Here is a 23,683-nt window from a genome sequence, read left to right on the forward strand (position 1 = left end):
AGAGTTACATGGAAAGTCTGATACCACTCACATAGTCTTCTGTTAAATAAGAAGCTACTGCTAGTAGATGGTTAGCGTAGCTTAGCATCAAGGGGAAACAGCTAGCCTGGCTGTATATATCTTTATATCTTGTTTGTTTCATTTGTACAAAAGCTGCTGGTCTTGTTAAGATAAGCTAAAAAGCTGCTGGGAGTACTTTCATATTTACTGTGCAAGCATGAAAGCACATTTGCATATTTCCCAAAATGCAAAGTTATTCTTTTAAAGAACCTCCAAATTAGCGTTAAGTCTGTGGGATAATAAAACCTGGCACAAATGCTATTGTATTGGCAAAATGACCTATCACTTATATTCAGTAGCAGCAAAGCTGTTTATGGAAGGAAACCTTGAGGAAAATGATGTCCAGTGAAATTATGTGCAGCCCTGTAGAGTCAGAACGGAGGTGTGCTTTTACAGTACCTGCACTGACTGTAATGGCCTCCATGAACTGGTCTCTCCACGAGTTCGTTCCCACCACCAGTGCCAGGTTGGTCTTCTTGATCAGCTTGTCCACTGTGCTCTGTGTGATACAATGCCGACACAAGAATGAAATCCATCCATTATTTATACCCAGAGACTGGAATCTGCATGAGTGGAGGCCACTTCAAAAAAAAAAGAAATACATGAGCTTCACCACATGATGGCAGTGGCATCAAGTTCCAGGCAGCAGAAACCTCTTTGTCATGAAATCCACAGAACAGACACAAATATGGTGGATGTATTTTTAGTTGAGGAGGTTAGAGGATGCATATGAACCGTATCTCCTCCAGAAATGCTAACATTAGAAATATGTAGCTGTTTTACTTGTAAGGTGGCAGCTGAAGAAGTTAGTCTATCTGCGTGGCTGCATGGAAAACACTGGTTTCAGCTGTAATGATCAGGCTGCGTTCGCTCTGTTTGAAGAGTAACCTTTCCCACCTTAAACTCGTATGATTCCTCAATAATGACTTCCAGCTTGGAGTGTTCCCCCAGCACCGGTTTTCCCATCTCTGCGATCCGCCTGGCTTCCTCCTCGTCTGATGTCAGCTTCCTGTCTGGTACATCTGAGCGGCGAGGGCGAGACGGAGCAAAACAAAAAGAAATCACAGTGAGAAAAGATAGCAATCAAAATAAGGGGATGCTCAGCTGATTAGCATGCTGTGTTGTACTTCACAGCATACAAACAAAACATCAGAGGGTTGCCTCGCTGCTAACAGTTGAAATTTATTCAGCCTTTATTAATGTTCAGGCTTCACAAAGAGACGAGATTTGTTTTATATGCAGTATTTAAGTCACGTCTGTCACTCTTGATCAGTGCACAGTGGTACCAGATAGGTAACTAGCTAACACTTTCTATTAAGAGACACATATTCACCATTAACTAGTTATTTATTCGGATGCATATATTGGCTTCCTATTGAATAATAAAGAGCCAATATGCTACTAATAACCATGCTAATAAGCCACCAGTTAATGGTGAATATGTGTGCCTTAATATACGATTTATTGCAGTAATGCAGACTAAAGAGCTGCTTTTTTAAAGCGTCTCTGTGGTCCAGCTTTGTTATGTAAAGGTTGGTCAAACTTGCATGCTTGATCAATCGGGCACAAAACACAAACATGGCGAGGGCAAATATTTAGTGCAGATCTATTTCTTTGTTATTTGTACTTTGATCTAAGAGTTTTGTAGTTTGCAGTGACTTTCAAGGTCCTACATGTCACAGAGAGCTCCTACTTTAATGATGAGTTCATCAAGAAATGTTGGACTGGAGAAAGACAGATATCTCCAAACCTGTGCAACCAAAACTAAAACTGTCTGCATGTTGACATACAGCTGATGGTCTTCATCAGTGAATGGAGTTTGCTCAGTTGTCATGAAGGTGGACCAACTTGTAATAAGGTTAAAAGCTCTGGAAAAGCAAGTAAGCGGACACAGCATGACGTTTTCTGCAATATCAACACAGATCGCCATCATAAGGATGTGAAGTGCTGATGTAGAGCTGAAGCATAATCATTAAATTTGGACCTACAGTAACAAATCAAATACTTTTAAGGCCTTTCAGTCAACGCCAGCCCGCTTTAAGGCCTTATGCTTTTCTTTGTTCAAATACAAACTGATTTTCAGGCCTTGCGTGAGCCCTGATCAGTCTTCTATCTGCCTATCAGACGTGTCCTGGTTGGCTCTGTGTAGAGAGACGCCACAATGCTTCACAGAGCTTCACAGAGCGCTGCACACTACAAAGAGCGCCATAACATCAATTCTGTGCTGTCAAACTCTATCAAGAAGGAGCAGTTGTGCATCCAAAGGCTTCTCATCCTGCTCTGTGTGTGACACCCCCACTGAGCCACCTGGTGCAGGGACCTTGTCATCTTTTATACGAGCCCCGAGTCCCAGCCTGCTGCTCTTTGCTGACAACACGCTTACCATTAAATATTAACGTTGCCATTAAAGATCACAGCCAAGTCCCCTTGATGGGAGGGCGTGTTGGCACGCACATGCACGCACGCACACACACATGCATGCATGCATAATATGCCAGCGCAAGAGTGCCTGCACACACACACACACATGCACACTTTTAAGCTAAATCAATTACACACCCGAGACAGTGTGTACCCTCAAGTCCTGACAGGATTTCTTTTGCTCATGTTTAAAATTTGATTATCCAGCCATTCCTCTGCTCTGTGCTGCACCACTACATGACACAATTTCCTTGACAAGGAAAGGGGGGAAAAAATACTAACACAATCCGGCAAAGGTAATTAAATTTCTAATTTCGGAACTGCAGCTTTTATCTTGATGGTTATCAAGTGTCTGTACCTCGCTCTTGACTGGAGAACATAATTCATGGATTTGTGATTAATTTAGCAGCTGATTAGCGTGAAAATCCATCATTTATGTGTGGGAGAGAGCAGCAAAAGAGCATGTGTTTGTAACAATGACAGAGGAGGAAAACAGCGTTGGCATGCAGTTTATTTATATCAAACCTCTCAAAATGTGAGTTCTGACTCAAAGAAGTAAACTATCTAAACTGTCATCCTCTGAGCGACTTTGATTCCACACCATTCAGCCGAGAGCGTCAGATTTACAGCTGGTGATTAAACCACGGCACACACAGACGAGGTGATTTTAGTGGAGATGCTTAGAGGAGGGATGGACAACTTACCGTCAGCTAACAACAGGGCTGTGGAAGAGAGGCAGGAGGAGGAGGAGGAGGAGGAGGAGGAGGGGAAGGTGGAAGGCATGGAGAAAACAGAAAAAACCATGAGCAACAGAGAAGGAGGAAAGCAGGTTGATAAGGAGGAGAAAAATGCGATGGCCTCACAGAATGGCTGGGTATTGACCCCGAGGTGTGATATATGTGGCACTGATTAATCAATTTGATGAGGTAGTGGGATGAAGATGGCATTTTGTAGTTTTTTTTATGGGCACAAAGGCATAATCGAGGTTTATTAGGGGAAAAAAATGTCCAACAGAAATCAAACAATGGGTGGATATTTTGCGTCATGATCTCCAGCTATGAGCATAACATTAACTCACAGCTTTAGTACTCCCAGCTGTTGTCAGATGGCTGAGTTTGGAGGTAATAATTACACATAAAGCCTTATACAGCAAGCTCAGCATAAAAGTAGTGTTGGGACAATATATGCACTTGTCAGAAACTTTAATAATAATAATAATAATGAAGATTCTGAGCTACTTTTATTTCTCATCCGTTGTGTCATGATCGTAATATGAAAATAAAACAAAATCATAGTGTTTGTATTCAAATAAATAAACCCCTAAATGTCAAAGATGAACAGAAATAGAAAGATAATATTGTAGATACAAATTAATGAATTATTTAAACAAAGTGCAACATCTTGCTCAGATCTCTTTAAATAACTGGTGAAGCAGATTAATTATAGATACAGATCTATCATTATTAATAAGCTTGACAGAGTTTCCAAATTCAAGAAGGAGCAGCTGTGGAAAATATGGATTTACAATATGAATTTTTCAGATTGCTGTTGTGTATAAAACAAATGTTAAATTGTTTCTTCTTCTTTACAAAAATCACAATGATTGGGGACATTTACACAGCTTGAAATCTAACAGTTGGTGGGATTCGTATTATGTAAGAGGCTGTGATGCCTCTGTCAATATGGCGGAGGTGAAGATGACAGGATTTCTTTTGACACCTTCAGTTGGGGGCCAGCTTATAAACAACAACAAAACCTGCTTCAGCCGGCCAGCCAGCCGAAAAACTGTTAGCATGTTAGAGAGTTTTAGTGTCTCACGGAGGCCAAAAGGCTGCTTCTATCCTGTAGATATTTTGAATTAAAGACGAAGCAGTGAATCCTTGTATTATTTCAGAATCTTAATAATTATTAGAGACCTTAAAAATACCAGATTCACAAATAAAGAACGATATTAGCTACTGGGAGCAGCTTTCAAAAGTCAATATCAGTAAAAAAACAGAAGTAGACCTATCTGCAGCGGGAAGGAACACACACATTCACACATTTACACAGACTTATTTCACTTGGACTAATTATATCACACGTTTTTTTTAAATTCAAGTTTATTTTTTTTAACCAGCTTTTCTGAAGAATGGAACAAACTGCACCAATCCGGGCACACTGAAGCAGTGAATAAGAATACTAAAGATAAGATAAGAAGCCTGTTAACCCTTATAAATACTGACTTCTTCAGTGGAGTGCACTGAGGTTGTGAATCAAAGATGCACTTCAATTGTTGTCATTCAGCAAGGGAGCAGATTTCTATTCACTCACATTTTCTCTGTCAGATCTGGTATTCTGACAACCTGCCAGGGCCGATAATCATCCAGCTACAACCAACCATCCACACGTTGTAACATAAAAAATGCTGCTGCTGATGATGAAGGTGCCTCATGCAGATGCTAACAACTATCATGCCCCTTTCTTAACATTTGGATTATGACTCTTGATCCACTTGATTATGCCTGATTGTTAGCAGTCAGTGACGCAGCACAACACGCTCAGATGCCCTCGGCAAAGTGTAAACCACAACTAAATGATATGATTAAGAGTAAAAAGAGGCTCAAAAAGTCATCCAGCGAGGCAGATAATTACATGACAGGATACGCCGTGAGTGGATGAAGAGAGACGAGAAAGGCTTCTCACGCCTTTCAGCCTCCGGAGATTCACGCTGACAATGCTTCCTTTTGACGTCTTCATCGTAATTTCTCCTTACATTCATAAAACAAGGACAAAGATTTCACACTCTCGTTGGGATCAGAGGCTCTGAAGGACAAAATGAAGCAGCTCACATCTTCCATGAGTGGTCTGGTTCCTTCTGAAGCCTCTTTCACCCAGACATGATACTAATTAACCTGTTTGTGTTCGGAGGCAGCTTATCAACTTCCTAAATCAAATACAGTCCACAGTTAATCATCATTAGTAGCTAAGTGCATTAATTGCTGTGGGCGACTTGCTTCATTATCATTAGTAGTAGCCGAGCCGTGCTGAGCTGAAGCCAAGTGTGGTGTAAAACCCAGCTGTGGTGAGCCTGAGTGTCCGTACCCCAGTCAGTGATAACAGAATGTCATTTAATAAAGGCTGGCGAGGGAGCGGCACACACACACAGATTAAGACAAACCACACACAGAACACGCACATACGAAGGCACAGGCAAGCAAATACCTACTAATACACATATAATACACATACGCAAGCTAACAAGCACAGAAACTCCTGATTGTCTTCATTTTCAATTAGTCTGTTATCTTTTGATTAATGTTAAAGGATAAAATAATAAAATCTTATGACTATTATTGCAGCGTCTTCAGTTTCCAAGGTGATATCTCAAAATTGCTTGTTTATTGCATTGCCAGATGTCATTGTGCTGTTCTGTGGCAAAAATTGAGCCAACGCTTAACTTTCTGGCGAGATGATCCTGCACTTCTCTTCTTCTTTTGTTTCATTTTGTTTTGCTGGGCCGCTCTGTGATGGGATGCGTCTGCATCATGGTATGGTATCCCACACAGGTGAAAAAAAAAAAAAAAGAAGCTATTTTGGGCTCCTGGTTCTGGAAATAAAAGTCATTCATTGTATTTTTCCCAAGACAATACGGCGCACATCAGTGGCTTGAATTGACATGAAATTCTCTCAGTTGGCTCATCAATACAAAAGATTGAAAACGGAGAGAAAATATCTTGTTCTTTTATTTAAAGGTACAAGCCTGTGTAAAAAAAAACTTAACTACAACTCCCTATGTGCATTTTGGCATGAAACACCCAATCACAGAGCTGAAAATGTTGTTTATATGTGCACACGGACAAAACATGATTGATTGTGATGATTGTGGAGTAAACTCCACAGGGTAGCTTCAATTTTCAGTTGATTCAAAATCAATAATCTATTAATCAGCTAATAGTCTCAGCTCTACAGGAAAGCACACAGATGAACGCACACTCACAGATGCAAACAGACATCACATAAAATATGAGCAGAGGAACACACACAGAGGTGTTTCAAAAGCAGACTCATAGTACTCATTGCACAGACGGTTGTCATTCTGCCAGCACTACAATTGCGATAAGGAAGATTAACCAAAGGGGTGTAATTGGAGGGGTGGAGGAGTGTGTGCATGTGCATGTGTGTGTGTGTGTGCATGTGCATGTGTGTGTGTGTAGGGGCAGGGCGGGAATGTCTGTGTTTAACCGTCGTCATCATCAGCGCGTTCTCCGCCGTGCTCGGCCGAATCAGATCTGTCTCGTTACAAAAGAGCGAGTCCTCCTCTGGCTCTGAGTCACAGCGTCAACACGCCGCTAATGTACGTCTTCTCCCTCCACAGCTCATTAAGACAGATTCATCATTTGACTTATCAGGGCTATTCTGGTCAGATCTGGGCCTGCGCCCGGAGCTGCATGTGTGGAAGCTGGAAGAATGTGGTGGATGCATGAAACAATGGATCTGTGGAGTGATCGAGGAATAGAAACAAGGGCTGATGGGAGGGGTGGTGGAGGAGAAGGGTGGCAGATGGAATGGGGGGGGACAAATAGGGGATGCTTGTGGGAAAAAAGAGTGGTAAATATGAAGAGGAAGGGATGGACAGTGATGAATGGATGGAAGCACTGATCAATATCTGACAGGAAGAGTGGATGCAGGAAAGGTATTTATGGAGGGATAGAGAAATGGGCCGAGGGCGTCAGCGGCATCTACTGATCAACAGGTTTGGTGGTTCTTCCTCTTGTCAATGTGCTGAAGTGTCCCTGGGCAAGACACTGACGCCCGGATCACAGTGCATTCCTGACTGCTAGTCCCAATAAATGAGGAGGGGTCTGGTGTAAAGGCCTCTGCTAAATAAGCAGATCATGAGGCATATAGATCTGATTTCCCTATAACGGGGGAAGCTGTCCCAAAGAGACGAAGAGGAATGGACTGATGGGAGAGCAAGAAGACGTTATAAAACAAGCAAGAATTGAATATAGGAGGAGTATTAAAGGAAGGGTGGATGTGGAGGGATGGAGAGTGGAGCAATGGTAAGTAGATTTATATGGGGACAGACGGATCGCAACATGGATGGATGGTTGATCGAGAGATGGGAGGATGCAGGGATTGGTGGAGGTAGGAGAGGTGATGGAGGAACAATGAGACGGGAGAAGGAAGAAGTTTGAGGAATGGTGTATGGATGCATTTATAGAGTGCTTTTCTACCTACAGTAAGTGGACACACACGCATACACACACCGATGGCTGCAGAGCTACCATGCAAGGTGATGGCCAAACTATCAGGGGCAGTTTGGGGTTCAGTGTGCAACACACTTCAGAAAGCAAGAAAGGAACATGGAAGGAATATGACAGGATGTAGAGGAATAGAGGAATGAATGAATTGATTGGGATAAAAGGATGGACAGATGGAAGCTTATAGTGATCAGAAGGATGGACGAGCATAGAAAAAGAGGAAAGGAAGAACTGATCTCGCAGGGATTGGTGTTCGGATCAAAGTGGTTGAGAAGGAGGGAGATTGCGGATGATGAATAGACTGAAGAGTGGATTGATCCGTGGACACATGGATGGGTAGATAAGAAGGAGGACAGAAGGATGCAAGAATGGATGATGGAAAAAGGATTTCATATTGTGCGAACATGAAGTGGAATGTGGGAGACACTGGGGGGAACAAGGAAAAGATGGGTGAACTGATATGTGGAAGCATAAAAGCTCAGATAGAGCTCAGCATGGAAGGATGGAAAGATACCATGTTGACCGTGTTGACCATCTTAGTTTAGCATGTTAGCATGCTAACGTTTTCCTAATTAGCACTACACACAAAATACATCTGAGGCCGATGGAAATGTCTATATGTCAATGTCACTTTGTAAAACTGCTGTCGGAATCCTACATTTTTTGGAATCGGGGTTGTAAGACACCATCACTGACCAACACTGTCATTCATAGAGCCTGGATGTAATAATGGAGACAGATGAGTGTGAGGATAAAGTGATGGTTGAGTGCAATAATGGTGGAGTTCAAAAGAAGGAGCGAATGGATGAGTGTGGATAAATGAAGACACAGACATCGAGGGATAAGGGATGTTTTCTGCAGCTGTCCAATCCTGAAGCGTCATTACAAAGACATAATCTACTGTAGTGATGATGAGTCATCAGGCCTCTTAAGGCACACACACACACACACACACACACACACACACACACACACACACACAGATGCATGTTTGAGGATATTTATACCCGTACTGTACATCCACCTACAGACATATTAGCACAAACTGTGTAGTGAAAACACGCTGTGCTGGGATCTCAGCAGACAATCAGAGTGTTTCCTGCAGCTCGGAGTGATGTGTTAAATAATAACAGTTCAGGATTGCAGCTGAGCGGCCGCGTCGCCGGTCCGCACCGCTACTCATCTCGCACCAAACACACACTGCGAGAGAAACGAGATGACAGAGACGGATGCTTCAGCTGCCTTTATTATCTTTCAATATGCAGGCTGTGTAACGCGTCCATCATCTTGTTATGCTGTATCCATGTTTCTGACGGCATGGAATCGGAAGGCGTCAAAATGCTGAGTACACGCCATACTTCATCTTCTGAGGCAGCGCTGCTAGACTGAATGAACTGATAATTTAACTGAATGCTGGATGATTTCACTCGAGCATCCCGTTGAAGGTCTTTCACAGCTGAAAAGTCATGTTTTTAATCTTGCTGAGCCAATTAAAGCCGCTACATGCAGCATTTTGACATCAACAACTCCTTAACACGTTCATTTGGAGATATTAGTGTGATTACTGTAAACAAATACAATCATTGCCAGGAAAATTGGCAGCCTCTACCAGACACAACGCTGTAATTTTATTTTGTGCGCCAGAGAGTTGAGTTGGAATCTGGTGGATTGCTTCACAGGACAAAGCCGGAAAAGGTCACTGTTTGTTCCAGAACAAAGGGAGCTAAAGCTGGATCCACTCTAAAGCTGTTTTCTCATCTGAATTCTGGACAGCAGTTTGCAGACGGGAGCACGTGTTGCATCCCTTTTCTGCTGGGGCATGTCTGCTGCCGTTTTTGGCCTCTCTTAAGAATTGTTTTTTATTTTTTTTATCATTTTCTTGAGACAAGATGGTGCCACTCTCATGTCTATTTATTAAATATGTAGCCAGCACTCTGTTAGCTTAGCTTAGCACAAGTACTGAAAAGAGGGGCAAACAGCTAGCCAGGAAGTCACCACTGGCCAACAACTACACTATTTCCCCAAATAACCTCATGTAAAACCACATTTTTTAAAGATTTCTGTGTTTGAATGGGTTAAATAAACAAGATGTCATTTATTACTTACTGAGGTTTAAAGATGTTACCTTTGGAAGAAGCCAAGCTAGCTGTTTCCCCCTATTTCCAGCCTATATGCTAAGCTAAGCTAATTGAATGATGCCCGTAGTTTTCATATAATTATTATAACTAAACATATTTTACAAAATTCTAAACTATCCCATCAAGATCAACATAAAATGTACCAATAGAAAATGAGTAGAAATGAGTTTGCCATTAGATTATATATTTGGTTTTATCTGTCTCTCAGCTCTCTTGGCTGCTTGGGAAAGCCTACAAACCCCAGACACACTCGAGACTCCTAATTGATCCATATGCTGCATTTCACCTGGGACAGTTTCTCATATTAACGAGAGTCTCATTCCTCTCACTTTTCCTGCCTGATTCTCTGGCGATTCTGCCTCCATGGCCTTTTGTTTCTCCCTGACTCTCTTTCCCAGCCTCTGTCTCATTTCTTTATCTCTCTGTAACCTTTCCCGTGTCTTTCTGCTCCTCTCCTCTTCCCTCTATTCTCCTGACTTTCTCTCCTTCTGCTCTTTGGCTCTATTTCCTAGTAGCATTGGGTGAAAACAATTTTCATAACAGTGATACTCATAATTATTTTGGTCAATTTTCTCAAAAAGAAGACACCGCTCATATGAAACATCAGGGATCATTCTTTAGAAGAATTCTGGCTCATCTATTCAGAGTCACTCAGGCTGCGACTAGCAACTACTTTCATTATTAATTTTGCGTTCTGCCGATCATTTTCTAGATTAATCAGTTGTGTTGTTAATTAACAGCCTAAAACCCACAGATGTACAGTTTACAGTGATATGAAATGGAGAAAAAGGCAGGAATCATCACAGTGGAATGGCAACAAGAACAATTTGGGCATTTTTGGTTGAAAAATTACTAAAAGAATTATTGATCACAGATCAGCTGACTTAGTGGTTGTCCACAATTTGACTTTGCAGTCTTTCTGTCATCCTCCTTTACATACAGATACACAATTAATGGGTGGAAAGAAACCAAATTAGTTATTCGTGTTAGTTTTTCACCTCTACATTTAAAGGAAACGTTAGTGAGATGATTATAGTTTATATAAAAATTGAACAAATTCCACCACCTCGCCACCACCTCTTCTCTTTCACAAGCTTTCTGTCTCCTCTCTGCCACCATATTTCTCTGCTGGTGTTTATGCATCTCTCCCTCCCTGCTTCCCAGCGTCCGTCTGTCTCCCCCTCTTCTCCTCTCCCTGATTCGTCCAGTCCAGATGTCACGCTGCGCTGTGCGGATCAAGCGGAGACGAGCTCCCTCTACTTGTTAGCAGTCTGTTTATTCTGCAGCCGTATCAGCCTCACTGCTGTGTCAGCAGCAGGCAATTACAGAGCAGATTACCAACCCTGATAATGTCATCAGACCAGGCCTTACACACAAATACACACACGGTGAACACGCATATACAGTACACACTCAAACAAATAAACACGTGTTTACACAGTTCACAGGTTCACTGCTTACTCACCATCACGTACGGTATATTCACACTTACTCACATACTGTATGCAGGCCTACACCATTATTCTGTTGGACAGACACAAAGATCTGTGCTGAAGTTCTACTGTAGTGAGTCTGCATGAGACTTTACATTCAAAACACAGGATCATCTTCGATTAACATCTGAAATGTTTCACTTCCCCTGAAATTTACAACACACCGACGTTCATTACATTATTTCCAGTTTGACATCCAGCTCTTTGTTAATGTTAATGATTTCAAATTGGGTGAAATAGACAATATATTCAGGAATGTGCACACGCAGAGGCCAAAGTGCCCCTTCACCCTCTGGACCAATTTACTATTATGAGAATATTATATCAGAATAACAATTGTTGCTGCCACTGCTGCCACCATTATTCTGATTATAAGATGCAGTTCAGACAATAATATCAGGTTTCTCTCTGATGCTGTCACACACAGCTGGTTAACGCACTCTGATGTGTGTGTGTGTGTGTGTGTGTGTGTGTGACAGGTTTTGGATTATCTGTCCACTTACGCATGTTTTCTGGATTTCTGCTCCAGAACCTGCTTCCCTTTGTAGTGTTTTTGCCCATAAATGCACATAGATGCTGCAAAGCCAAGAGACACACTAAATTAACAGAGCAGAGGGGTGAGAGCTAAGATTCACGTGCTCATCTGCTTGTAACACAAAAAAGTTTAAGCATTTCTGCGTGTGTGTATTTGTGTATTTGGCATCAATCTCATACAGTGTGCCAGCATCAGGAGGAAGCCTGGGGATAAAGCCGCGGAAAAAGTAAAATAAAATTGCCCCTGCCCCTCAAATGTTAAACATTTTAGTGAAATCCAGGTGACCATGAAAGAAAAAATAATCTGAAGTCTATACCTTCCACTGGCTATGAGCAGCACTATACTTGTGAGGACTTAGCTCGGACCAACAGTCTTACCAAAAATGAAGTTTTGGTATGTTTGTTTTCTCGTATATCTTCTTCTGTGACACACACAGACAGGCAGGTAAACAGGGGGGTTCTCCACCCGGGGACGCTGTGCTGGACTCCACCAGGAGGGGAGGCGTCTCTCGGCCGCTCAGCGTGATGTATTGCGGCCACTGCGCTGACATCATTGATGTAACCCTGAGCGCTGATTAACAGCCCTGCTCCGCCGAGGGCGCGCAGACAGAAAGCCACGGCCGCCTCTGAGTCGTCTCATCGGCTTCTCGCAGAGGCAGGGCCCCAAGGATCCTTCTGAAGCCCTCAATATCCACTTATCATACGCAACATTAATAACTTCAACATTATTATCCACTCTCCACAGAGGACTGCAGTGGATGTGTTTCTTTGTTAATACTTTCATGTCTCACCCTCTGGGTACGAGACAGCCTGCATATGAATATTTCATCGTGTGTATTTAAAGAATTTTGTTCCTAAATGGGACATCCTCCAGAATGGCTGTTACCACACAATTAAAACAAATGATTAAGCAATGTAAGTCTTTTGTTGACACAATAATAACCACTTTCATGACATACTCGACTGTTTACTCCAGAAGTATTGAACAATGACTCTCAAAAAGGACAAACTCATCCTTTTACCTACTTACTCCTGTCACATGGACAGATTATGAGACAGTGGGCTTCTGTGAAAGCCCCCCACCGCTCCCACATGGGAGCATGACACTGAAAGAAAGGCAAAATGACTAATTTCACCACATCAGATTCACACGCCTCATTCAAACAATTGTTTACAGGCTGATGTTTAGCAGGTATAATGGTTACCATATTCACTATTATAGTTTTGCACATGCTAATAGTTGCTAATTAGTGCTAAAAACAGAGTACAGCTAAGGCTGATGGGAACATCAAGAGACTCTTAAAAATGGCTGCTGGTATTAAAGCAACACACATAATGGAAAATCAATGAGGCTATTCGTGAGCTAATTTTTTTTTAATGATTAAGTTATAATCATCAAAGGTGCTCTGTATAACAAATGTGATCAATGTGCTTCCTTCCTGATAAAGCATTTCCAAAGGAAGTTTTTAAAGTACCTTTAAACCTGCATTGTTTATATCCGTGTTTACTTGCGAGCAGTCCTACTTCTGCTGGTGCTTTTTTCACATATCTCGACTTGTTGCTGCCACCTGTGGATCAGTGGAACAGTGTGAAACCATTGTGTGTTGCATTACCTGTGTGCATGTGCGTCCTCATGCACATGCATGAGATACAGCTCCGTAGCACCAGAGGAGCTCTAAAAGGAGAGCCTTTAATTTAATTTTCACAAAGTCAAACCTCATTTCTTGATACTATTTGCATTTTATCTGTAAAGGTTTGAGTTAGGTTAAATGTATTTGCATTCAATAATTCCCTCTCTATAGGGTAGGTTTGTCAGTGGCGGAGTCCGCCACTCCCATGCTGTATTCGAATGACCTTCACGCTGAGGAATTCATAAGAGGTATACATGTAGTCCTGTATTATGACTGACAAGTGTGATTCTGACGCAGTACTTTTAGCTGAGCTCTGTGACTTTCATTTCAGACTGAGGCTCTGGCTTGTGCCTGTACACCCATTCAATAATCTATCTACAAACAACCACACACACACACACACACACACACACACACACACACACACACACACACACACACTGCAATTCACACCTCGGAGGCAACTGCTGAGCCACCCAGAAATAAACTGAATCAAACCATCACTGGGAGGTGTCCAGCATGAAAGAGATGGACTTCCACCTGTGAGAAAGATGCAAAGCAGCTGACTCGCCCTCCTTTGAGCGCTCGGTGTGTCAGTGTGGAGCGAGGTTGTTATCGGGGGGAGGGGGTTGAGAAGGTCATCACTGACATCGACACTAATGAGAGCCCACATAGAGGGTTAGTGTCCCTGCTGGCCCTCACCTGTGCGTTAAGACAGGCCTGACACTGTGCTGTGCCACCGGCATGGCAGCGAGCAGCGCGGCTCATCCATATCGCCGTGCTGAGAACAGCCCCCACACACCTCTCAGGAACAATTACTGCTCTTCCAGCTCCTCATCACAGATGGTGAGGGCTTTCAGAGCGACTCCCCCACCCCTCCTCTCCCTCCTCTCCTCTATCTGCGGCTCATTGTCTCTTTGGTTGACTGTGTCTGTCTCTCTCCACCTCTCTGTCTTTTTTTATGCTCAGACTATTTCCGTCGCGCCCTCCTCCCTCTGTCTCTACAGCCGTCCTCCTCCTTCCCCACTTTCCCCTCTCTGCCGCTCCACCAGCTCCGAATTCAACAGTTCAATTTAAATCCATTACACCTAAGCCCCTGACAGAGTGTGGCATCCATGGTAACCGTTACTAGACAACAATCTCGCTGCGACTCGACGGCGAGGCCGGCGGCGGCAGGGAGATGCACTGAAGGCATGCGGGGCGTTTTGACGTAAACGCTTGTGTCATTCGCTAAGTGACGGGTCCCGTCCTTCAACTGCGACCTCAATCTGGGAGGGGAAGCGATCGCAGCATAAATCACATTTGGCTGAAGGAATGAAACGTATTTGTTTAAAAGCAGCGTTACAGAGATTCGGAGCACAGGGATGAATCTAATTTGATAACAATACGCCAGCCTTCGATTGCCATTCCCGGTGCACGGCTGCCCCTGTAACCCCCCTATCTGCTGAAAACACGAGCATGATGCTGAGGAAATGTGGTAAGAATGCAGCAGCAGCAGCAGCAGCAGCAGCAGCAGCAGCAGCAGAGATGGCTGAAATAGCCCTACTTCACGGCTGTCCTTGAAGAAAGAGTAAAGACACATTAAATCACCAACATGTCGTCTCACATCCTACTCTAACTACTGTACAACACCACAGTAATCACAGCAGAGAAAGTCAGCTCTGACCTCTACACTTGGGAGGCGTTGCTGTAAGCCTACACTGCAGTTCCACCATTGTCTTGATTCGTGGAAAGTTGGGAAAACAATGTACATAAATATGAAGATGCACAACGTCAATATGCAAGGTTATAATCACAATCAGGGATAATTAAGGGGACTATTCATGCAATGCTTCCCACAATAACACTGCATCACTGAATTACCATTTAATTGCATGTTGATACAATCAATGCTGCTTTGACAGTTAGCTCTGCGCTAGCAAAGGGAGAAAAAGCACCCAGGATTTCTTCTCTGCACTAGAATGACACTGCAAAACAGGACATCTGCCTTTCAAAAAGTGACAATTACCCTTGCAAAAATGATTGCTGCCATTAAAGCAGCATGCATAATGAAATACTGTTGAGGTTATAATATTTTCATGAAACCAATCCCCATTTTGATGCTATTTTAAGGCTATTTTTTCATAGCCATTTAGTGACTCACTTTATATAGTAGTTCTCATTGCTAGTGGAGGAGGCCACGATTCCTGTGCTGATTCAAAAAGCCTTGCATGAAGGAGTCACAGGAAATGAGGCGTGCATGTAATCCAGCCTAACTTAATCTACTGATTTTAGTGTTCGCTCTCTTTAAACCATATCAGAGCTATATTACTTTATTACTAATGCTTATGCAGCTGTACAGCAAAAGCAAACACCTGGAGGCTAATAACTGAATATGGGCAGGAGTCTGGAGTATTAATAACTCCTGTCAGTATGGTGGTAACAGGTACAATGATATATAAAATTTGATCGCTCTCTTGTCTCTTACACTGTGCTACAGCAGAGCTCAAAAAATACAGCTATATGTGCATTAACAAGAAGAAGTGAAGCCGACAATTAAAAGTAACACAAAAGTTACTTTCCCTCCTACCTAATTACTTTTATATGCAGTAACTGGTGAAGTAATTCTTAAGTAATTACTTTGAGCGAAATAACTGGCAACTGTAACTAATTACTTATTTTCATTAGCTTGCACAACACTGCTTTTAAATGAGTCATTTTCAATCAAAGGAAGTCCAGTTATGAAGAAAGTGCTTTAACTCTTCATAACCTTCATTATCATGTCACACCCCGCCTCTGACATTCCTCCCCGTGACCCCAGGAAGAAGTGGAGCTTTAATGAAGTCGGGGTCTGCGAATGCATGAATAGCGCTGGGCCCCCATTTGAATTAAATCTATTCATCCGTGCCAGTGTGATTTCTCTGTGGTACTGAGGCAACCGAAGGCCCTCTGAGTCGTGACATTTGTGCCATGGCTGGTGGAGCAGGCAGGGAGGTGAACACCACATCTGCCTATATCCCTGACCACCGACTCCAAATCCAGTGCAAAACGTGAGCTTTGACTGGGAAAGATAAGAGTGAAAGAAAAGCAGAGCGTGTAAGTAAGATGTGTTTGTGGCTTCTCTACACTCGTTTCCTATTAGGAGGAGTGAAAAGAGGAACATACACCTCCAGAATTTGCAATTAAACACATGAGCAAACACAGACACACACACAAACAAACCTGAATCCAGATCAGCGACTCACCGACTGAATCCTGCAGGTCACCTGTGACACACGGTCCTACGGGCGCATATCTTACGATTGCATAATAATTGCATAATCTTTACTTAAATCCATTTCTCGCGTGGGGAATAGTTTCACTGTCACACCGTTCTAATTTTGGAAGTCTCTTGACATATTAAGGTAATCCCTCTCAGATTTGAGTATTAATTGTGTCATCTGTATTCAAAGAGAGCCTTGTGCACTTTGAAAATAAGCCGAGAACGAACCCGGAGACTCTGCTGACAACAGAGAAGAGATTTAACAGATTTTAGACTGGGAGCAAACTGCTAACCCCCCACCAGGAATGACGCAAGTTCATGAGGCAGGTGTGCAACGTTCAACACGGATCCCCGCCAATTACGACAAGAGAAAATAGTTCATCAGAGATGTTCTCTAAGCTCAAATGTCAAAGTAGTGCTTTAGAGAAAGACAAAATATTCAAAGAACTGAATTGCATTTGAGTTAATTGACTCAATTTTAAGAGCTACCTCTGCACTGCTCCTTAAAACTGCATTTTTTAATAGAAATAAGGCATGTGTCACCCAGATATGCAGAGGGCAAGTGAACCTTTTTACCCCTTATGGACAACGGTGACACAATTTATATGCATCCTTCTTCCTCCAGTCTTAAACCTCTCGATGCAGTCTATCATTCTGCCCTTAAGTTCATAACTGGGGACGGCTTTTAGAGCACACTGTTGTTTATTGTATGAGAAAGTTAGATGGCAGTCGTTGGCAGTGAGAGGAGAACAGCTCTGCATTCTATCTATTTACAAAGCGCTTCTTGGCAAACAACCTGAGTACCTTACATGTCTTTTTAACTATAGATCAAGTTTGCGCCGCACAGCGTCCGAGACAATCTGGTGCCTGAAAACCAAAATTTTAATACTGAGATTGGGAAACTGGCTTTTAATTATTATGCGACCAGCTCTCAGACTGAACAGCAACTAAAGGCTTCAGTCACACCGCAGACCTTTACATGGTATTCCAAATTACAGCTCATAGCCATTTAATTGAAGGTCTGCTTGTGTTAATTCGTATCTAAAGTCAGATTTGACACCAATTTGTAGCAAGATAATGGTGAGAGGACAGACATACACACAGCAGCGATGACGAGACATTCGGTTTTCCATCAGCAGCTGCTTCTAAATTGTTTTAAAAAAGAAATAAAAAAACTCCCTCAAGAACTCCAAATCAAACGATTCCTTTAAGTTGGTAACTTCCTGTTGATGAGCTTTGGAGAAAAGGCATCTTGAAGTTTGCTTTCAGGAAGCTAACTAAGCAAACCGGCTGTTGGCTGTGATCTTGAAATGAAAGTGGCATCAATCTTCTCAGTGCATTTCCCCAAAATGTCAAACTTTTGCTCGAAGCATTCAAATACAAGCTGCCTTCAGTGCTGCACTTCTCCATATTAAACTGAAAACACGATGCCGCACAGAAAAATGTTATATCTGAAAAAATCTGGAAAAATATTGCTCAACTTTCCAGATATCTTCGGAAGTCTTCATTGTCAGCCCAATGTCACCGTCCATCCACCATCCCATTTTCTGCTCTTCCTAAACTGAGCTGTGGTCTCAAAAGCAGGCCGAGGTCTTGGGGTCACGTCCCTGAACTGTCTGCCGGCAGGCGGCGAGGTCGCTGCTCCTGCGGGGAGCGACAGCTGTTCCCCATCGCTCACTCACCGAGGTGTCTGTGCTTCTGCCGTCAGTTGCCGAAACAAGGGCAGAACTCGGCGAGCCTCTGGAAACTGATGGTAAAAGCACCAGGGGACTGACAAAACGGCAGGTTTGAGGAGATGAGTGGCTCCGGTGCCATTAGCTCAGGTAATGATGGATTGCTTAGTGGGAGGGTCTGTAGTGTAATGATGCTAAGCCCTCGTTAAAAGGCCCTATACTGAATAAAGTGAGACCCACGTGAAATGTGTCATTTGATCAGCAAATGACATTTAATCCACAGATCTCCAGATTACCACTTCCTGTCTGTCCTTGTGAGGATTGCAGCAGCTTGTTCTCTCCATGTCTGTTCAAATGGCAGAAATCCTCAGTCTCCATACCTTTCCCACGGGATGCAGGGTAACAGATGTGTCCTTACACGCTGGTGTTGCTGTGGGAGGTTCCACTGTACCATCAAGTAAATGGTACTGTAATCCAACCCACACACACACACACACACTTAACCAGTACACAGGATGCTACAGTCGAGGTCTTGTTTTTTAATCAGATGAGCTTATAAAAACACAAAAAGAAGGGAGCACAGAAGTACTTTGTGGAAAATCTACAGCAGACAGCGTCCTCCAGACCACCTGTCCTCCAGACAAACCGACTGAGGTCAGCATGAATTAATCCAGCGTTTGTTGTCCTGTGCTACTTCGCTGCCTCAACATTTCTACGCTGTGAAGTGTTTTAAGCTGATTGAAAATGTCCCCGCTACCTTAAAAATGAGAGATAACTGAGCAAAAGTGAAAGAATTAGTTCAAAGTTGGAAACATGAAACTGGGCAAACGCTGACCTTCATCACGGTTAGCTTTCATTATGAAACAAAACAACCACGAGGAGAAACTCTCCAACACTACATGCTGGCAAGTCTGCCAATACTGAATAGTGTTGATATTAGGAAAACTTATATATTTAAGTTAATGGCAAAATAGTTGATTCCACTGTTTTTCAGTGCATACTTCCTCCTTCTTGGATTACAGTGAGGTTGCCGAAACCATCAGCAGCTTCACTATGACCCACTGGCACATCCACTGGGAGATCCCCAGTGGCATCTGTAATGGCTGGTGGGGCCGGTGATAAGGAAATGGAGTCTTTATCTCAGCCCAATTAGGCAGCTAATTGATTCAATACCAGTCATTTAGAGTTCCTCCAGGCCCAGGATTGAGCACTTCAGCCCTTTGAACAGACATGAGTTCCCTGGAGGGCAGCAACCAGGGAGGGAGGGTGTACGACCCCACAAAGGCTGCAGATTATAATCCGGATGGAAAGAATCTTAATGACTTAATAAATTACATCAGGGATAAATCTGATAGTTACAGAAATTTGTTACCCAATCACATAGTTCATTTAATGAACAATTCCACAGGGGTGGCTGGTATTATGATATATATATATTTTCTTAATCGATTGATTGATTGATTCTACAAAGCATCTACAAAACAACTTCTCAGAGCCCAAAATAAGGTCCAAAACCCAAAGACATTCAGTTGCTGTGATGATGTTCCTTAATTTTCTGAAAATTAAAGCTAAAAACTGACACTCCATTTATGGGTACCCTGAACTTTACACATTTTGCAATTTTTTTTATAAATTTCCTCGATGTTTCCTCCATTAGTAAAAATGAAAAATGGAATTTAGTACAACAAAAAATAAACACAAAATTCTATAATTACTATCAGTGGAAGAATTTCATTAAAAGCTAAAATCTGACTCTAACTTAAACCCAATGAAGCGTTGATTTAATAGCTGCAGGCTTGCCGACAGACACATCTGTCATTGTTGCATGTTCAGCTGACCTGCTGTACACCCACTAAAACAGTCTCTTGGTTGTACTATATCATTTAATTTCAATTAATTAACTGGAAGTGTGCCAGCTGAACACTGTCTCTGTTTCTTCCTGTAATTAGCACTGAAGTCCAGATCACCAAATATCTTATATATCCAGGAACCTTCGCAAGGATTTAGAGCAACACATCAGTTTCTTGGAAATTATTAGGAAACTACGGGATCCAAAAAATAAAGTTTTACTACATTTATTGAATATTTTCCAGTGCTGGGAAATAGCAAAATGCTATATAAAGTACTGTACTTAAAAGACTAATTTTTGTCTTCTATCAGAGAAGATCAATTCAGGCAGAAATATTGATCTATTGGCAAATTTGTCCTGATCCAAATCTCAAAAAAACCCTCTAAAACCAACTAATTATTGATGTATTGAAGCTTTATTTGCAACCACAGGAGTAGCACTATTTACAGTGGAGGAGGTGGCCTTTCACTTAACATGGTGCTAATCCTACACCACCACTAACTCTCCATTTCTCTGTTCTGAGGAAGCAAACAGCACTTTTCCTTGACACCGACACAAGGCTGAAAGGAGGAGATTCATTGGAGGTCAAATTCAGGTTGACTGTGGACAAAGGGATGAGAAACTTGACTTTTAAAGCAACACAAAGGGCAGGTTCATGAAACTCTCTGAGTCATAGAGATTTATGCAGCCCGTGACCCCGGCAAAAAGGGAAGGTAATGAGCTCTAAGCTCAGACGTGGTCCGCTCCTGGGCCAATCACGTTGGAGAGGGCAGACATCATTCATAAGCTGATGAGCTGGAGGGGAGCGTGTGGAGGCTCACATGAAACCTCCAGCGGTTTCTTGAGGGTGTGAGAGTAAACCAAACCTCAGAGGCATGCTTCTTTAAAATCTAATCAATATTTAATACTGAAATGTCGTGGTTAAGCCTTCCCCATCTACACTTACACGCACTTACTCATGCATGTGGTGAGTCCGGGCAGCGGCCGCATGAAGGCGCCGTCTCTGGCTCCCTGGGGGGAAATCTCCTGAATCGGTTTCACTTTATGGGATTTTCTGGTTATAAATTGATTTAATTGACAAGATCAACACCACACATTTGCTGAAATCAATTATCTGCTCACTTGTGAGGCCTCCCATCGCTGAAATACAACTAATATTGCCACCTCTACTACCACTACTGCTATACTACTACCTCTGCCTGTGCTGTAAGCAGTATTGATGTTACTCTGAGTGATCCTACATTTGTGCCACTGCCACCAAAAGCACTGCAAACGCTTACTACTGATGCTACAGCTGCCACTCATCCTGCTAATGGCTAACACCATTATTTCTGCTCCTAGAACTACTACTACTACAATGACTACAACTATTACTATTACTACTATTACTACTACTCTATACCAGCAACAGCTGCAGCTACTTCTACTACTGTTAGCATTTTTGCTAGTTAGCCTCATAGAAACTAGCCCAAACCTCACAGGAACAGCTTTTGCTACTGCCTAAATGTAACTTCGTACATTTACTCAAGTGTTGTACTAAAGAACAATTCTGAAGCACTTGTTTTTTGGAGAGTATTTCCATTTTACTTCATCCATCACGTTTCAGAAGCAAATATTGCACTTTTTTTTTTCTACTACACTTTTTAGTTACAAGTTACTTTGCAGGTTTACACTACTAATACACACCAGTGGCAAAATGAAAGCATGCAATGCAGGACTTTTACTTGTAAGTATTGCTGTTTTTACTTAAGTAAAATATCTGAATATTTCTTCCACCATGCACTGACCGCTGTTTATTAGTTTGGAGACAGTTTACTGGGAATAGATTGAAGCAGTCGTATCTGGAACCTGCACCAATTAGTGAACGATGGCTGTTGGTGTAGATGATGATGACAATGAGCAGCGCTGTCATTTGAACATTTCGGTGGGTGCTGAATTGCAGTCGTGGCTCTGGGTGATTGAAGGCCGATCTAATTTCCTGCAGAGTCATTTTGGTCTACACCCACTACAATGACCCCAAACCTATTCAAATACCTATTGAATACCTATTTTTACCCCACAGGAGGATGTTCTGTAATGAAGGCATCATCTAAATCATTTCACTGTCTTACGGTGAGTTTTCTGGATGAATTCGAACTTCCATCAGTCCTGGAGTTCAGAGTTGCTTTGGCTTAGCATCCCAATCTCCAACAATATGACTCACGGCTCATTTAGAGGTAATGAGTGTGTATGTGTGTGTGTGAGAGAGAGAGACATGGAGAGGACTGGGACAAGGACCCGGCTGAGCTCAAACAACAGCATGAGAAGTGCCCTTAGTTGCCACGAGAGCTCACTCTGAGCGAGGGGCCTGACGGGTGGCACATTTCCCCACGCTAGGCATGACTTGAATGGAAAGTGGCAGGGTGGGAGATGGATTACTGCAGGGGGAGAGGGGCATTAATCCCACAGCCACGCACGCATGCACAAACACACTGACACATGCAGACACACGCACATGATAATATAATACCTCCAAACACTCACGCTGGTGCACAGAAGACTCACTTTAGTGTCGCTCCTCGTTCGGCTTCATGCGTGTGCGGAGGAAACACACCGAAGTGCACGAGAACCACACGGCACAGCGTTAACACTCCACCGTGCATGAATGATGACGCTGCCAACGACTGCTTTGTAGCACAGTTTTTGCAGTGTCATATGAAGGTCCTACATCTCCGACCCATCCTCTCCATCCCCCCAGCCGTCCCCTCCCCTCATCTCCTGATCTGTTTCGACACTGTAGAGCAACTCTCTCCTCTGTCCTTTCTTTCCTCTTTTTCTCAATCTGTCCATTCTTATCATGTTTTCAGCACAACTGTGTGCACCTCAGACCTCACCATGACAGTTTTCATCCGCAGGAAGAGGACTCTCATCATTTATTTACCGCATCTTCTTCTACTTAATATCGCCTGCTCATAACAAACTAGAACAATAAATGACGGTCATTCAGGACGTTTTAATCTCGGCTGCTAAAAAGATTAGTCGATCAGTTGATTAGTTGATCCTTTATCAAGCAGAAATGCCAAACAGTCACTCGGTTCAGCTTTAAAATGTGAAGATTTTTCCTGTTCTTATACTATTCTGAGTTAACCATGGGGGACAGGTGATGGTAATTTCTCAATATTTCACATTTTATCAATTTAACAATTAATGCTATAATGACTCTCCTACATTTTAAGCCACATTTCTCATGCAGCTATTGAATATTCATTGATTTCTCTGAAGGGTAATTTTGTTTTTGTCCGATAGAGGTCACAGTCAGACACAGAGCAGTACCCCTGCAGGGTCCACTGCCTTGCTTGAGGGCACTACAGCGGGATAGATAGTTGCTGACACGTGGGCATGAACCCTGTTTGTCTGG

At 42.7% G+C, this 23,683-nt stretch overlaps 1 protein-coding gene across 2 annotated transcripts in view; it reads right to left on the reverse strand.

The window, feature by feature from the left end:
* slc8a3 (solute carrier family 8 member 3) overlaps positions 1-23,683 on the reverse strand; it is a 105,733-nt gene that overhangs the window by 9,245 nt on the left and 72,805 nt on the right. For both annotated transcript variants that reach the window (XR_011603032.1, XM_070979051.1), the window contains exons 4-5: positions 958-1,082; positions 460-559 (exon numbers count right to left, since the gene is read on the reverse strand). Coding sequence is in view for 1 of the 2 variants with exons in the window: in XM_070979051.1 (XP_070835152.1) it covers positions 460-559; positions 958-1,082 (225 nt within the window). In the remaining variant the exon portion in view is untranslated. The remainder of the gene's footprint in view (positions 1-459; positions 560-957; positions 1,083-23,683) is intronic.

The sequence above is a fragment of the Chaetodon trifascialis genome, chromosome 14 (assembly GCF_039877785.1).
Source record: "Chaetodon trifascialis isolate fChaTrf1 chromosome 14, fChaTrf1.hap1, whole genome shotgun sequence".
Classification (NCBI taxonomy): Eukaryota; Metazoa; Chordata; class Actinopteri; order Chaetodontiformes; family Chaetodontidae; genus Chaetodon; species Chaetodon trifascialis.